At 44.1% G+C, this 17,846-nt stretch overlaps 1 protein-coding gene across 10 annotated transcripts in view; it reads left to right on the top strand.

Moving 5' to 3' along the window:
* LOC107380829 (adaptor related protein complex 3 subunit beta 2) overlaps nucleotides 1-17,846 on the top strand; it is a 65,740-nt gene that overhangs the window by 2,427 nt on the left and 45,467 nt on the right. For 5 of the 10 annotated variants that reach the window (XM_015952194.3, XM_054743084.2, XM_015952195.3 and 2 more), the window contains exons 2-4: nucleotides 14,097-14,172; nucleotides 14,533-14,607; nucleotides 14,747-14,842. In XM_015952194.3, the coding sequence (XP_015807680.1) occupies nucleotides 14,097-14,172; nucleotides 14,533-14,607; nucleotides 14,747-14,842 (247 nt within the window). Of the gene's footprint in view, nucleotides 1-10,340; nucleotides 10,857-14,096; nucleotides 14,173-14,532; nucleotides 14,608-14,746; nucleotides 14,843-17,846 lie in introns of those variants that run through there. The other 5 variants (XM_054743082.2, XM_015952191.3, XM_015952192.3 and 2 more) reach the window with 3 other exon arrangements.

Below are 17,846 nucleotides of genomic sequence, written 5' to 3'. Positions count from 1 at the left end.
GTGATAATTATAATGACTCAATATACAATTTAAATAAGGAATTAATAAAACTGAAAGCATGGATGGATGTCAATAAATTATCCCTGAATTTAGATAAAACAAAAGTAATGTACTTTGAAAATTATAAAGGGAATTCAATTCGAGGAATAAATATAGAGGGTATAGCAATAGATGTAGTTTCAGAAATTAAATTCTTAGGAATAATTATTGACAATAAACTAAGCTGGAAACCACATATCCGACACATACAGATTAAGACTTCAAAAAGTGCCTCAATCCTCAATAGAGCCAAATACCTTTTACAATACAGTGCGTTGTACATGTTGTATTGCTCACTGGTGTTGCCTTACTTAACGTACTGTATAGAATTTTGGGGCAATAACTATAAAAGTTAATTAAATCCCCTCTTCATACTCCGGAAACGTGCAGTAAGAATTATTCATAAGGCAGGATTTTATGATCACACATATAACTTATTTCTGCATTCAAAACTCTTAAAATTCTTTGACTTGGTGGACTTTTACTCTGCACAATTGTTATGCAAAGCAAGTAAAGATAAACTTCCTGTAAATATTCAGAAGCTCTTTTCACAGAGGGAAGGGGGTCGCAATTTGAGAGGGGTGGGAAACTTTAAAACTCAGGCCGTAAGAGCTACAAGGAAAAGTCTGTGTGTCTGTATGTGGAGTTAAACTTTGGAATCGACTGGGGCTACAGCTCAAGCAATGTCCAAATATTTATATATTTAAAATCAAATGAACTGGTTTTGCTACAATATAAGAGTGAGGAAGCTGGTGTGTGATTGTTGGATTTAACATGTTGTGTGTGAAGTCTCTAGGATTGATGATGATATTGTAAATACAATCATTGTCAATAGTATATCAAGTTTTGTATGGGAGTGTAAGCTGAATTAATGTGTTGATATTGATTGGTGTGATGTTGAAATAACTGATGTGAATGTAATATGGGGTGGGATTAAATAAGTTTTACTTCCTCCCACTCCTTTTCCAGCAAGGGCTAAGTGATTGTTGCATCGTCACTTACGTATATATACATATTTCTTTTTTTTATTGGCTCGAAATAAAGATGAATGAATGAACACATCAGAACATCTGAGCATCATCCCAGACCTGGACACCATGATCAGCAGCTTGTTATCAGCGCACTGAGGAGCTGTGGAGAGCAGCTCAGAGTGTCTGTGGGTCACAGCTGCACCAGAACAGCAGCTAAAATGTTCCTACTTTGAGTTAAATCGTTTCATTGTAACAATAATATGTTGCTGGACATGCTGGTCAGCTCGGTTGGTTACGCGGCAAAAACCCAGGTGTGGGAAGAGTTCGCTGAGACCACGGAGCAAGACTTCCAAATGGCTTTGAGGAGATTCTGGTCCACCATCTGGTGCCTCAGGAGGGGAAAGCAGTGCCTTACCAAAACAGTTTATACTGGGGACGATGTGCTGCTGACCTCCACTTGGGATGTAGATTGGAGTTCACCCAACCAATCTACATGTGTTTGAGGGTTTGGAGAAGGCGTTCCACCACGTCCCTCGGGGGACCCTTTGGAAGTATGGGGTACTAGGCTTTCTGAAACAGGCTGTAAGGTCCCTGTATGACTGGTGGCAGAGCTTGGTCCGCATTGCTGGCAGTAAGTTGGGCAGCCAAGGCTGCCTTTGTCACCGACTCTGTTCATAACCTTTATGGACAGGATTTTGAGCAGCAATAAACAAACAAGCTGGTTTCTAGACACAGATGATGATTCCTGTTACACTCACTGGAGCAGTTTGCAGCCGAGTGTGACACCTGGATCAATCAGGCGCTGAAGCGTGAAGATGTGCCATGAAGCACCATGAGAATGAAGACGCTTCTATTTGGTGCCCTCATTAACTTACGGTCTTGACCACCGCTGCGTAGCACCGCAAAGCGCGATGAAGGCTCGCACCGTGCAGAGATAATTTCGGTGTGTGCTCTATTTTTTTATTTTTCTTTGCAAGCCGCGTCAATTCTGGCAGGAAGTCAAATCAAAACAGAGGAAGTAGGCCAGTTAATTTAACAAAATAAAGACATTTTTCAAAATAAAAGACTGTGATTGATAAATGTTGTCACAAGTCAACTGCCGGACTAGCTCCACACTCTATGTTAAAATCTCAAGGCCTTGACTTACGATACTAAGTGGTGGGTGTAACACCAGCCCCTCCTGCGAACACCCTTTACTGTGTAGAGAGATTAATTAACCCGTATTATCTATGCCTAGGCTTTAATTCTGGTAAATCACCTTCATTTAGCTACAGGGGGACTCTGCTGCACCAACACACCCAAACTCCAACAGTGGGAACTTATGTACGCTCACTCACAGAATCTAGTCAGCTTCTCCTTTATGCACAGGAGACAGCTGACATAAATAATAACCTGGGATAGAATTAATTAACCAGCAATCTCACCTTTACTGGATATAAAGAGGAGGCCCCAAACAAAAGTTCCGTTAATTTCCTCCCAAAAGAGGAAACGGTTTATTCCACACACAAAATGAAAAAAGGATAATCACACAGGCCCGAAAAGCAGGCTAAATAGAAAAGACTTGTATCAATAAACCCGAGTTACAGCAGGGTTGAGCTGACAAGCTCTCTATATGGCACACGGTCAGTTAGCATTAACTACTTCCCCCAAAATCTGCCCCGATCAGATTCAGCAAACACTTTTATTCGGAGAAAAGTCAGTTATCTATTGTTGCAGCACCAAAACGCCCTCCTCCGTCTTTCTGCTGATTTGCAGTCTTGAGGTGTTAACGATTCTTGGCCCAAGCAGGAAGTCCGCCAAGCCCTTGGACTTTTCCACCAGTGTTTTCCTCCAGCTAAACTAAATGTTTTCATACAAAACCGAAAAACATGCAATGAACTACGTTTTTGCAGGTAAGTGTTTAATGTAGTCAAACTGATGTAACCGACAGTTAGAAAAGTTTCAGAGTACCTTTCAGCTCTGGTTCCAAGTTAAAATATCATTGCTATTGTTTAATGTTGGCACAGAAAATTTTAAATGTAAAAAAATTATATGAAGTTTTGAAAAAGAATCAGATGTTTTAGTGGACAGCTATGTTCACAGTTAACAAAAAGGTTTTGAATTAATTAATAAATTGAACTCTGAAATAGTTTGAAGTTGTTGTTGCTTATTTCTCAATTTGATTAGATAATCAAATTTGTGGTGCCAGAAACCACTTGCAGTGGTTTGTAAAGATTAAAAATAAGAATTTCTCTGGTTCTGTATCAGATTTAAATTTGAGGGGGGGAGGGGGGGGGGCGCAATTTTTTTCTTCCACAAACGTGGGGCACAACAGAAAATAATTGAGAACCACTGCTGTAGGTTAAATCCTTTCCACAGGACAACAGCATAAATAAAATAAAGTAATTCTCTTTAATGAAAATATAATTTCACCTATTAACTTTCATGCTTTGGAGCAGAAAAGGTGCTTGAAACCACAATAATCGAGCTCAGTTTGCTCCACTCTGATTTCCTGCGATGCTCACCTGTTCCAGCCACACACCTGTACCCGTGGGGTGGGCTCTGAGCTGAGGAAGAGCTGTGTTGTTCTGTTCATCTTCATCACAGACAACAGCTGCTCACAGAGATAAGTGCTGCTGAACATGGAGAGCATCTGAGCAGCTGGACCACGCTGTTGGTCAGCGTGTCGGGAGGAGAGATGAACGCTGCAGCAGCTACAGAGTCAGACTGATGGAGCGTGTCGCTACACTGGAGGGGGCTGAGATCCTGTTCCCCCAGCGAGAGCAGCCCTGTATGGCGCTCAGTCACTGTGGCCACAGGTGGGAGGGAGAACTTGGGAGGAGCTCAGAGCACATTGACACCTGCAGGTTGATGACCTTGCCAGGCTGAAGTCCACCAATCCGAAGGCGGGGGTGGGGGTGGGGGGTGGGTGGGTGGGTGGGGGGGGTCGGGTTTTCACAGCATCTGTCTGCATTCCTTCGTGGGGGGTTGTTGTTGGCATTCACAAGGCTGCCATGGTGTCAGATTCGGATAACAAGAATTTGTTTGGGTCAGGCAGAGATAATTTTCCTCTCTGCCTTCAAGTCTGTAACTGATCATTCAAGTCCTCCAGTGAAGCCAATTTAGGTTTTAAACATCTCCACACCGTCCAGGGACCCTCTCCGAGATGACGTCCATTTTGCTCACTAATACCGGTAATGTAGCTAGAACGTTGTCCAGCTTACGATTCACCTCGAGTAACGTCCCAGTCTTTAAGGTCTCCACACAAACTGTGCTTTCCGTGGGTGCGGGTCGCCCTCCAATCGCTCCCGTCTTCCCAAATTTCCAGAAAACCAGATATCCTCCCACTCCAATCAGAAGAAATCCAGTGATCATCAGGCCAAACATCCACACGTCTTTGACGTCCTCAATGGACACCTAGGAGAGGCATACGATCTTCCATTCTTTCCAGGAATCCATCATATATCCCGCCGGGTGTGTCCCTTGCGGGCAAGTGGGAGCCCCCTGCTCCGTTCTCATCGTTGAAAAAATCTTATCAATCGCGTTGAATGACCAATTAATTAAATCCATTTCTAAAAAATAGGGTTTTTCAGGAGAAGTGCAGAGAAGCACTCTGTGGGCAGACAGGACAAAGAGCCTTGGGAAAAAAAGATAAGGGAGCAAAAAGGGAAGCGTCTGTACTCTGCGAGTGCCAGAAAATACATTTAACAATACAAATGATTAAAACATTATAAATTATTACATTAGGATGTTAAAAGCTGTAGTGGCCAACCAATACCATCGACAAGATCCCGCTTAACTTGCAGAGCTGTCTGAAAATACCTTTCTTCTCGTTCTAGCACAACTGCTAGAGCAAGACAATAACAGAAAATGCTTTTAATACAATAGCCTTTTTTTTTGTTCTTCTTAAAAAGAGCTCTGATTTTGGATTTCCCTAACACAACCTGGTAGTGTATTCCACTCAACTGTCCCTCTTTATAGAACGATTTTCTTCATAAAATTACTTCTAGGTCTTGGCACTATAACCATGTTATTGCTTACCAGGCGTGTTACGTGCTCATGGCAATATCCACTAAGTAATATTTTGTCTTTCAGATGATGATGAATACTATTAGTCATAACTTTTTGCATAAACATGAGAAGACTATATTTTACTTTTGCCTCCACAGTTAACCACGACAACTTAAGATGCATCTCGTGCACATTTGTTCAAAGAGGACAGTTCAAAACTACTCTGGCTGCTCTGTTCTGAGCTATTTGCAGATTTCTTAGATGTTTCTGGGCCGCGCTGGACCAAACTACTGTACGGTAGGGGTTGCATGACTTAATTTTTTTAAAGTCGACAGTCAAGTAATGAAAATCGAGTTGACTTCGACTAGTCGTTGATGACGTCATATACCTGAAACAGCTGTGGGGGGATGGGGGGGGGGGGGGGGGGGGGGATTGGTCAGTTGGTTCGCTGGAGTTTTTGACAGTTAAAATTGCGCCCACATTTTCAAAGTTAAACACATTTCTTTTAACAACAGTAGTTTCTGCTTCAGCCCTCTCCCTCCTCCCCCTGCGCAGCGGCCGCAAACTCACTGATGCGCCTGCAGCCTCTCGGAGTTCCTGCTGCTCTAAACATTAAAATAATTATTTCGTTTTCTGTTCCTCACTTCTGATTACCTTCAATGGTGTCTGTTTGTTGCAACCACCAGGTACAAAAACTAACTTGTTTTTATTTGACTATTTTTCTGTCCTGTCTGTTTATTATCTTCCTGCATCTCCTCTCAATCCTAAAGAAAAACTGCTACCTGGGTTCATATATATTCATCTCATGAGTTACCTTTGAACTGCAGTTCTAAAAGATCTACCGACCGCAAAAACAGCGGAGTGCGAGCTGCTCGCCGGTCGCAGTGCGTCACCGGAGGACAAAACAGATGATGCGCCCCGCTCCACAGCAGCGGGGTGCATCAGGCAAAAATAAAAGACAGAAAACATAAAAGGAAATGAGCCGACAAGAACGATCGCGTTACATTAGTTTTTGAGTGGTGACACCTGATTTGATAATGTTACTGTGGCCGTGCTCAGGACACAGATGTCTGGAGTGTGTCAACGATCAGAGCTTTGCATGCGCAAGCTGGTTAAGATTAGGATGGGGGTGAGGGGAAGGTTAAATTGCAAGAGGGAAAAGGTCACAATTTGGTTAAATGTCCGTTTTACGGCGGGTGTCAGTACCGACGCTCTGGCACAGCGCGTCGCCTCCGCCTCGAACCAGACGCGCAGGGGCTCGTCACCTGCTGTCTTTTCTGAGGACTGCATCTTGTCATTATCACATGACAGCGACTAGTCGATGACAGGCATAAAAAGTCACTACAGAGAGCAGTGAAGTCGACTAGTGACTAGTCGACTAGTTCATACAACCCCTACTGTACGGTACTGTAAATGAGATAAAACAAGACTTTGAACAACATTTTTCAATACAACACTAGAACAACATGCAGAGCAGTTTCTTGACATAAAGATTCCTCGGCCCATCATACTGACTATACGGTCAACGTGGTCCGACCAGGATAATAAGTTGTCTATTCTAACACCCAACAGTTTGAATGTAGTGACCTGCTCCACCTCGGTATTATTAATTTGCAGATTTAGTGAAGCAGTCTTTGATAACATAGTGCTGCTGCAAAACGTCATACACTTGGTTTTGGAGATGTTTAATACCAATTTATTCTTCTCCACCCAATCCACTACTGTGTTTACCTCCTGTTGTAAATGCTCATTCAATTCAGGTATTATCGTTGTGGCAGTGGAGAGAGTGACGTCATCAGCGTACATTACCACACTAGCATTGTCAACAGCATATGGAAGATAATTTATATATATAGAAAATAAAAGTGGACCCAAAAGACTGCCTTGTGATAGGCCACATGATATTGATATTCTCAGACAGGCTGCCATTGAACAAAACCTGCCGAGACCTATTAGAGAGACAACTGTTCATCCACATCAATGCAGCTTGTGAAAAGCCATATGCTTTAAGTTTGGCAATGAGCAGGCCATGGTCTATTACATCAAAGGCTGCAGTGAAGTCCAAAAGCACAGCTCCTACTGCTTTCTTATCGTCCAGACATGTCGACCATTCCTCGGTTATGTGAGCTAGTGCAGTAGTAGTTGAAAAGCCCTGCCTATGTGCATGTAGAAATTGTGTTAACAATTCATTTGTGCTAAAATAATACGTTATTTGACCAAAAATAACTTTCTCACTGGAAACTTTTAAGCTCAGCTGTTTCTGTTGAATGCTTTTTACCAAAACCAGACTGGAATTTATAAGAACTGCTGTGTAGTTCCAGAAAAGTAATCAGCTGATCCACCACCTTTTCCAATATTTTAGAGATAAAGGGGCATTTTAAAATGGGGAATAGAAGAAGGAGGCTGGAGCATTCGGGTCAAATAAAATATTTAATAAGTGCAAGTAAAAAGAAACTAACGTTCGGACATTGCTGTCTTCATCAGTGTTACAGTTTAAATGTTTCAACCAGTTTACACACACACAGGTGTTTGCAAACACCTGTGTGTGTAAACCTGACATTAAGTGGAGGAGTTCACCGTCAGGCGGCTTTAATTTACAATACTCTTGTGACTTTAAAGGACAAAAACCACTTAAAAGTAGCCATAAAAAATGTATCCCTTCATATTTTATTTTTATCTGTTAAACAACTTCAGCCCTGCTCAAACATAAAAACTTCCCTTCAAATGCCAGTTTTTCCCTCCTGGGGGCCTTTATCACAAAGCAGTCTTGGTTATGTTATGAAATATATAAAAATATTTAAAATTTAGCTTCAACAGTTTTTGTGTAGCCACAGATTTAAAAGTTACAATCCTCTCTTGACTTTTGAGGACAAAAATGTCCCACTGACTTCCATTCAAACCACAGTTTTTGATCCAGTTTCATCTGCACAAAATAATCGTGTTCTGCGATGTTAGGGTTCATTTTGGGGAAAAGTAGTCAGATTTATGATTTTTACTGTTCATTTCTCCATTAGGCGAGATTTCATTAGGTCTTCTGCAATTTGTATTGAACTTAAAACTTGACCTCAGACAAGTGAATGAAACAGTTTTATTTGCATGTTTTTGCACCTGGCTGGAGCCCAGTAAGGGCATATATGCTGTCCAAGTTGGATTAAATGGCCTATTTTTGTGTAGGGTGGACATGCAGCTTGTTGTGATAAATCTAAATAGTTGTTGCTGCCTGCTGTCAGCTCACCGCTCTTCTCACGTCAGCCTGGAAAGCCAATGTTCTCCTGTTCTCCACCAGAGGGAGCAGCTGTATAGAGTGTTGCAGCATGTTTGTACAGGCAGGAGCATCTGTGAGCATGATGCTGGCGTGTTCCACATGTTTGGTTTGAGATGAGAGCCGTTGAACTGTTATTCTGTACGATGCACCAGTCAGGAGTCCTCCTAGGTGAAGGCTCCTCATCCCAGCCCAGCTGGTTCAGACGGTGTGCCGTGTGACATCACAGGGGTCCAGACCTTCACCTGTTGTGTTTGTGATGATGATGATGATGATGCAGGTTGAATGTAAATAAAGTGTGGTGTAATCAGCACCATGCTGAGAGAACACGTCTCTTCAAACACCAAAGCAACATCTTAGATGTGTTCTTGCTGTGTCGTGGTTCTAATTCCATGCTGTCGTTCTTTTTTTAAAACACAGAACAGTGTTGTTACCTGTTTTCCCGCTACGTTTCGTCTGTGGCTGCAGACTTCCTCAGGCTGACGCTGATGGTGGCGTCACTTCCTTCTCCGTTTATCCGTGGGCAGCAGAGGACGTTGTCGCCCTCTGCTGCCCGCTCTCCCCTCTCCGACGATGCAGTCCCATGCATGGCCCAACGTGTAAACTCCATTGTCCCTGTTCACGGTCCCACATCCACGTCTCCTTATCTCGATAGCTTCTTTGATCCATCTTTTGTATTTTTGTTGTTCGGTGTTTATGATCCTTGTGTTGTCCCAGTCCATTATATGGTTTTCTCTTGTGCAGTGATCTGTTACGGCTGACTTCTTTATTGTACTTTCTGCTTCTTCTTTTGCTGCTCTTGTGTGTTTTCGACTTGCCTCTTTCTCGCACTCCTTTCTACGTTCTATTGTTCGTGTGTTGAGTTGGCGTCCGGTTTCTCCTATGTATGTTTTGTTGTAGAGTTTGCATGGGATTTCATAAATGATTCCACATTTAAGAACACCTAAGATGTTCAAAGAGAAGTACAGCGTCCTAAAGGGACATGAATGTTGCCAACCTACAAACATCTTTTAATCTTTTCATTATCAAATTTATTGACATGGGAAAAATTATTGATTAGAGTCAGAATTTTTGGAAATGATAAATTTGCAATTTATTGCCCAGCCCTACGTCCATCTGTTGTAGGCTTGACCCAAACTCACTTTGGTTTGAAATCTTTTATGGTCGCTCCTCTTCTGAAAAGGATAACCACACCTTCTGGGCTCAGAAGCAGCTGCTTGACTTACCGAGGGTTAGGGTTGCCATTTTCTGCAGAGCCAGCCTCGCTGGGCCGAGTGGACTGTTTGATAACCAGCAACGGTGCTCTCTACTGGCTGGTAGATGTAAACATAAGCCCAGTGTTGTGCCCGTAAAAATAAACATTTGATTGCATTTTAATTAAATGATAGATGTTAAAGGAAATACTGCAGCTCTAAATGCCCTGTGGAGGGGTTATTTATATAGCTCTTTATTCAGCTTCCATATTGCACCTTTAAGGCTCATTGAAGTTCCTTTACTGTTACTGTGACTGCTGTTGGGATCAATGATTTATTCATAGGTAGCTTTTTAGCTGGTGGGACTCTGTGTGTCCTGCCCGGTGAGGTTTAGGGAACAGCGTGGCTTTGATGACCATAGACCGGTTGAAGTGGACCAATTATTTAGCCTGCTTGAGCTGTGATCCATGCTGGTTAGCGTTTTGCTTACAGGTGAGGAGGTAGTACCAGAACGTGGTATGAAATGACCAGCAGACCATGATTAAAATGTGTTTCCTGACATTTGGTTTGAGCCAGGAAGGAATGAGAGGGAGAGACATCCCCATCACGACAGGGAGAAGGAAGCTGAGTCATGCTGGACGACAGAGCAGAGGCTTGGTGTGGATGGTTAAATGGATCAGCCAGGAGGTTCGTCACATCAGTCAGGAGCTGCTGACAGGAACAGATGCTAGCTAGCTCCCTACATAAATAAAGGTAACGAGCATTGGGGGGGGGGGGGGGGTTGGTACAGCAACAGGAACCACGTGATCAGAGGGAGGAGCCACTGGTGAAGAGGCGTCATTGCACATGACCCCCCCACCCCCAAGCCAAGCATCCATTTGCGGAGCAGCTGACGTCTGAGCTCAGTCGGTGCTGCATGTGGATGAGAAGACCGAGGCTGCAGCATTAGACCAGCTGTCCTACTGATGGAGCGTACTTGAAGGGGATTTTTCTGCCAGTCCTGGAGGAAAAGGTGTTCTTCTAACCCCTCAAAGACAGATCACTTATAGCAGAAGCTGGTTGTCTTGCTCTGTCAAACCTGTAAAGAGTACAAGCCCAGCTTCACACGTGGCACTGACTGAAAGTTGGGAGAATGACTGCCATGCAGAAGCTGCTGCAGCTGCCGGTGAATGCAGTGAACATGGTGAAAACAGTGCAGAGTCAGGTCCAAGGCCAGGAGGAGGACAAGAGCCCTGTCCTGAGTCCTGACAGTGGGCAGCAGACGTGGTACAGCGCCCTGCAGCCAGACGAGCTGCGACACCTACGGTCTGGGGGTACAGGTGGAGGAGGTGGAGATCAAGAGGAGCGAGCCACATTGGAGGAAGGAGGTGGAGGTGGCAGTTTCCAAACTCAGCCGCTGCGGTAGGATGATCCAAATGCATTCACCACTTCCTGTTAGAGTAGGATGTAGGAGGAGCTTACCTGTAGTCAGCTACACCTGTCAGGTTATACTTTGGCACCAACAAACTGACTCTGACTGAATCTGCAGATCTGAAACTAAAAGTCATGGACTAGTATTTCTGTCTTCATCCTAACAGATAATAGCTCATGCCTAAATGATGGATTACTGACTCTTAATCTAAACCAGTAGAGTTCCACATCTGCAGGCTGGTTTCCTGTCGACTGGTGAACTCCTTGTAGAAACTGTTTTTTGTTCCACTGTCTCTGAGCTGACCTGCTCAGGTCACATGGACAAATCCCTCCGTAAGAACGCCCCAGTCTCTCTGGGAGTTGATTATTGTCATACTTCACTGGGTTCTCTGAGATCAACCTGACACCGGCTCCTCCTAGTTTGGTTTCCAGCAGGTGAGTCCAGCGGATCCAGGCTTTGGTTCTGGGTAACCTGAGTGTGCTGCTTAAATAATTCACAGCTGTTGTTCTGCAGGACTGGACCAAATCAGGTGAAAAGGGAGAAGTTGTGCTGGTGTCGGATTTCTGAGGGTCCTTCTAGACCAGGGTGCTCTGGCTCACTTAGGGAAGAATTCACACAGATTGTGTTTACCTTCAAGATCAATAACCGATCAAAATAATAACACATTTTATTTAAAGCATTTTCAGGGAGCCCAAGGTCACTGTACAACAAAATAATGAAAATCAAGTTAAAAGTTAAAAACATCCATCCATTCTCTTCCACTTATCCAGAGTCAAGACTTCCCTCTTCCCAGCCACTTGGGCCAGCTCTTCCGGGGGAATCCCAAGGTGTTCCCTGGCCAGCTGAGAGACATAGTCCCTCCAGCGAGTCATGTGTCTGAGATGCCTGAGAAAGTCCTGTATGTTTGAGCCTACTGAGTAAGATGTTATGGTCTACAGAGTCAAAGGCTTTAGCCAAGTCAACAAACACAGCCACACAATATTCCTTATTGTCAATGGCACACATGATGTCATTCAGCACTTTAAGTGTTGCCGAGACACATCCATGGCCAGTTCTGAAGCCGGACTGCACGGGGGTAATAATACTCGCCTGTCAGTGCGCCCCAGGGCAGCTGTGGCTACATCGTAGCTCATCACCATCAGTGTGTGAATGTGTGTGTGAATGGATGAATAATACAATGTAGTGTAAAGCGCTTTGGAGTCCTTACTCTGAGAGGCGCTATACAAGTGCAGATCATTTATCATTTATAGTGTTGATCAGACAGAGCTTTGTTGCCAGCGTTCCTCTGCATAATGGCTTCAAACACGTATATGAAAGTGTTAGTTTTACGTAAACCATTGGATGAAATTACACAAACTGACTGAGCTCTAGTTAAGGCGCTTGCAATAGTTTGTGTATGTGTATGTGCGTGTGCGTGTGTGTGTGTGTGTGTGTGTGTGTGTGTGTATGTGTACGTGTGTGTGTGTGTGTGTGTGTGTGTGTATATGTACTTACGTACGTACGTATGTGTGTGTGTGTGTGTGTGTGTGTGTGTGTGTGTATATGTACTTACGTACGTACGTACGTGCGTGTGTGTGTGTGTGTGTGTGTGTGTGTGTGTGTGTGTGTGTGTGTGTGTGTGTGTGTGTGTGTATGTGTATGTATGTGTATGTGTACGTGTGTGTGTGTATGTGTGTGTGTTTGGGGGAGGGTACATTGGAACTTTGTCCCCCCAGTTTGAAAATCCTATCTGCGCCCCTGGATCTGAGGCCCATGGAGGTAAGAAGGAAGGATGGAACAGTAAGAAGGACAGAAGATGATGATCTTAGGTAGCAGACTGGAGTAACAATGTGTATGAGATCAGATAGATATGGGGGACAAAGATTGTGTACAGCTTTGAAAGTGAGAAGTAGGACTTTGAACTTCATCCATTGGTTAACTGGGAGCCAGTGGAGTTGCTGACTGACCGGACTGATGTGGTGAGATAGGGAAGTGCCAGTGATGACCCCTGTGGCTGAGTTCTGAACTAACTGAAGGTTTTTTTTTAGGTAGGCCAACCAGAAGTGAGTTACAGTACAGGGACAGCAGTAGCTCAGGAGTTAGAGCAGGTTGTCCAGTAATTTGAAGGTTTCAGGTTCGATTCCGACCAGAGAATGCTGCTGTTGTGTTCTTGGGCAAGACACTTCACCCACCTTGCCTGCTGGTGGTGGTCAGAGGGACCGGTGGTGCCAGTGTTCGGCAGCCTTGCCTCTGTCAGTGCGCCCCAGGGCAGTTGTAGCTACCTCGTAGCTCATCATCACAAGCGTGTGAACGAGGTTGTGTTGTGAAGCGCCTTGGGGGGTTGTAGAACCCCTAAAAAGGCGCTATACAAACAGACCATTTACCATTCCTCAGTGTGAGCATGCGCGTCAGCCATGTGCGTTACGTCAGGAAAACAAGGGTACCTATTGGCTGATTTCTTCTTCTACTGCCCCACTGGTGGTCATTACTGCCACACACTGGCCTCAAATGTAACCGATTATAGCCGATGTAACAGATTGTGTTACACTTATGGTAAAACGTGATTATAAAACTACTAATCAATGACTAAATAAGTTGTCAGCTATTTTAAAAATTGATTAAATGGATTAGTTGTGTCAGCTAAACTCCTCCATCCTGGCTTGTTGCAGCAGCTCCAGCTGTGTGTTTAGGGAAGTGTCTGAGGAGCAGAGGTGTGACATTGTGGCATCATCAAGTCATCTCCATGTCATGTTTTTGTTCTGCTCAGCAACTGAACCAGGTTAATTCACTGTGCTGATTGAAATCACCTGGTTTAATTGCTGAGCAGAACAAAAACATGACATGGAGATGACTTGATGATGCCACAATGTCACACCTCTCCTGAGGAGTGTCCAGATTTATAGAATAAGAGATTAACTTCTCAGCTTCATGTGTCAGTGTGTCCAAAACAGTCAATCCCTGTGCTGAACCCTCATGTTGGTGATGTCAGCAGTGCACATCAGTGTGAGTGTAGAAAATGATGATGCAAGCATGAACAGCAGGGCTGTTGCTGCTGTGGTTTCACTCAAAGCGGTTCTCCATTCTTAACCAGACCAGTCAGGATGATGATAATGATAAACATGAGCAGTTTCCTCGTGTGTGTGTGTGTCTCTTGTTTGAAACCTTTTGGTAAGCATCTGTATTTTCCTGCTCAGCTTCAGAAACAAACAAAACTAAGCAGTGAATTCCTTCTGGATGTTTTCTTCCTGCAGACACGACGACTTGAAAGAGATGCTGGACAGCAACAAAGACTCTCTGAAGCTGGAGGCCATGAAGCGGATCGTGGCTGTAAGTTGGGTTGATGTTTACTTTGACCAGCAGGTCCGGCTGTACCATGTGGGTGGGGCAAAGACAGCACCTGGACCAATCACTACACTCATTGTCATCTATTTCGACTCTCATCGTAACAAACCTTCATGTCTTAGACTCTAAGATCCACACGTCTACGGTGTCAGGAGAGACAGACTGTTAAATATTCATGACATGTGTCAGATTTCTGCTTGTGAAGCTCCACACCTCCTCATTCATCAGCCCTGGAGCACCAAGGAGATTCTAGCTGAGAAAAGGCATCAGAGTAGATACAGATGCATCATCTGTGCTCAAAAGGAGTCTCACCTTGTTCACTATGTAGGTCGTGTTTCTCTGCAGATGATCGCTAGAGGCAAAAACGCTTCAGATCTCTTCCCAGCTGTGGTGAAGAACGTAGCATGTAAAAACATTGAGGTAACACCCCCCCCCCCCCCACACACACACACACACACGCGCACACACACATATCTACACACACACACACGCACACACACACTATTGGTTAATTCTGGATTAATCCTAATCTCTAATCTTGTGTTGCTCCTGATTCCAGGTGAAGAAGCTGGTTTATGTTTACTTGGTTCGATACGCCGAAGAGCAGCAAGATCTCGCTCTGCTCTCCATTTCCACGTTTCAGCGGGGCTTAAAGGTGCATCTTATTTTCCTTTAGTGTTACCATGGCAACGTGAATGTCTTACCTCACATCTCAGATCATTTTAGGGACATAAAGGTCCAAACATGCTACAACAGCCAGGAACTATAGCAGCAATGATCATACTGCCATAAATTATCTGGGAGACGTACTCTCAGCTTCTGCTGACAGAATTCCAAGGAACAAATGAAGAAATTCCTCTGACAAAGTACTGAAGGGAAAGGCCCCCATTAGACTGACAAAGAACTGGAATGTGAGACCTTGCAGAAGAAACATCCATCAGTCTGGTTTCATCTGCGGGGGGTAGCAGCCTAAAGCCGGGCGTACACTGTGCGACTTTTTCACTTTTTTGACCCGATTTTCCACTCGTGCGAGAATCCACAAGATCGGGGCGAGTTTTGCGCCGTGTAGTGTACAGGGGGTTACGAGAGGCGATTAACACCACATGACCAGCTACCGATCAGCAATCGTGAGCTCGCACGGACTTCTGGCGTGTTTAATATTTTGCTCGTTCCTCGTGAGGGTATCGCACTGTTGAAGCGGCGCTGACGAGCAGCTACGACCCAAAAAGTACCAGAACCGCTCATTGCGCATGCGCAGTCATGCATCAACACCGCTCGCCCGCTATTTCCCTGATAACACACGCTGTTCATTTTTATTTCTACACGTTTTTTCACTCACAAAGATTGTCAAGAAAGCGTGTTTGTCGTGTTCGTGTCAAATTAAACTGATCACAAAACACAGATTTACTCTCTTTATTTCGTTTTCCTCATCCAACCCCCATAAATCCCTGTGTGTCCTCCTGCAGCACTCCCGAAGGACAACAGGCAAAACAAGACAAAAAAGTCTAACATGTTGAGTAAAAACTGCTATTATTAGCATATTTTTAGGGCCGACGTGTTGCTACCAGACGTACAATGTGAGCAGTCAGCTTAGAGCTCCTGGTGCAGCACAGAGATTCAATATTTAAGAAAAGTAATTAAACTGAATCGATTTTGGTTCTGAAGATGAACAGAATCTTCCTCGGTGTCCATATCGGGTCACGGGTCTTCTGAGTCAAACGGTCTAAAACATGTCTGCACCTCCAGTAGTGATCCAGCTAGCGGGGTTGGAGTTTGGTTGAACTTCTCCGGTAATCCATTATCCGTTCTTGTCGCCGTATCCCTGAGAAAAAACAAGTGTGACCGACTAGCAGAGGCTTCAGAAGCTACATCAGACTGATGACATGTTGTTCTGCTATAACGCTAACGCAGAAACGCCGGAGTCAGGGGTTGACCTTGTGAAACGTCACCAGCTACCCAGGGCTTAGACCGAAAGCTAGTTTCTGTTTTTCCCGCTCCGGGCACAAACATCAGATTTTCTTAAAATTCCAGCCGTTAAAATCCCCAAACCTTTTTCATCTGAGGTTTTAATACTTCTCTACACGTGCTGTTCAGAGGGATTTTTCCTCTAGCCGATATCGTTAAAATTGAAGTATTGGGGAAAAACAATCATGACTGTTTTTTTTTACCCTGTCAGTAAAAATGGCAGACAACAAAACTGTCTAGTATGAGCTCTGCCCTACATGTCACTAACTGAAAAGAAACCTAAAGCTTTAGTTCCTCACTGTTAAACAGCATGATAGCAAGAAAACTGAATATTTATGTAAATGTTTTCGGCAGATGTCCTTTCTATGATTAAAACTAAAAATCTTAACGTAATGAAGGCCATACACCTATCTTTTATTAATATCCCCTGGCCAAGTATAAAAAGTTGCCTATAAATATAACCCTTGCTCTTTCCATCCACTCAGTCTCTTGTTTATCCAGGGTTGGGTCGCAGGGGCGAGCTGCTGCTATCTACCCCCACCATGGGCGGCGCCAGGCAGTAACAAGGGGTTGCTAAAGCAACTCCAAGATTAGGTCAAGTAACGGGGTAGCAACCCCCAGCTGTTTTAAAGTGATTATAGCTAAAGTTACTCAGAGCCTGAGTTACCTCGGAACCGTGAAATAGTATGAAAACCTTTTCCGTTTCAAATAGACAAGAAATATAAAGTGATAATAACATTACTTACATATGTAACAGTGATATTGAAAGGTAGGGAAAAAAACTGTTCACCTATTTCTGTATGTCATTTTGTTGCATTAGACAGTCACGTTCCCCCAAATCCCCAAAATGTATAGGAGGGTTAGGGTCTGTCTGTCTGATTGTCTTTCTGTGTATCTATCCTTTCTTCTTTTATCTTTGTGCATTTGTTATTCATGGCTTACACCAGTCTTTATAACATGAGTCATCTGTTTTTCTGAGTAAAAATCCATATCCTGGCCTGATGTTAGGGCCTCTTGTGAGGTAGAATAACTACATTTTGGTGGTTATCAGATTTTGTGGCGTTAAGAAGCAGTAACATCCGACAAGCTGGGTAATGATTCGGGTTCTGCTGCTAACGCTAATGCTAGGTTTAGCAACCAGAAAGCTGTCAACCTGGTTAACTTCAAATTACAAGTGAGGGCGATGGAGCGACAGAGAATGAAATCAATTACAGTCTGAGAGGAAGAATAACCAAATTAAAGCTGCAAGCAGCGTCGTTCGGCCCTCGCAAAGAAGCTGCTCATCCTCCGTCCGCACCCCCTCAACCCCATCCCCAATGCTCTCCCAACCCACCGCCCCGCAACCGGTTGCGCACGAGCGTCTATGCGCGCCAGACACCCCAACGTGCATTTAACTGCGATCACTGTCACCTCAATCTGACTCAACCTTTCCTCCTAGCCTGCCAACAGTCCCCACTAAAAATGTTTTACATTAGCAAAATATTCCAGCCTCAATATCAACTCCGTAAAGTAATCGGAACAAAGTGACCGACTTCCTGTGGGATATGGAACATGGCTCCATGAGACTTCTTTGTAGGCCCAGGCACACTACATAACTGTGCAAAATTTCACAATCCTCAGTCAAAGCATGACTTGGGGCTGAGAGTCTTGATGGTCATAGGGGCGCCATTTCAGAAAAAAGGCCACGCCCACCA

This window comes from Nothobranchius furzeri, chromosome 14 (assembly GCF_043380555.1).
Source record: "Nothobranchius furzeri strain GRZ-AD chromosome 14, NfurGRZ-RIMD1, whole genome shotgun sequence".
Classification (NCBI taxonomy): Eukaryota; Metazoa; Chordata; class Actinopteri; order Cyprinodontiformes; family Nothobranchiidae; genus Nothobranchius; species Nothobranchius furzeri.
The sequence above is the reverse complement of the archived record's forward strand: the minus strand, read 5'-3'. Positions and strand labels throughout refer to the sequence as shown.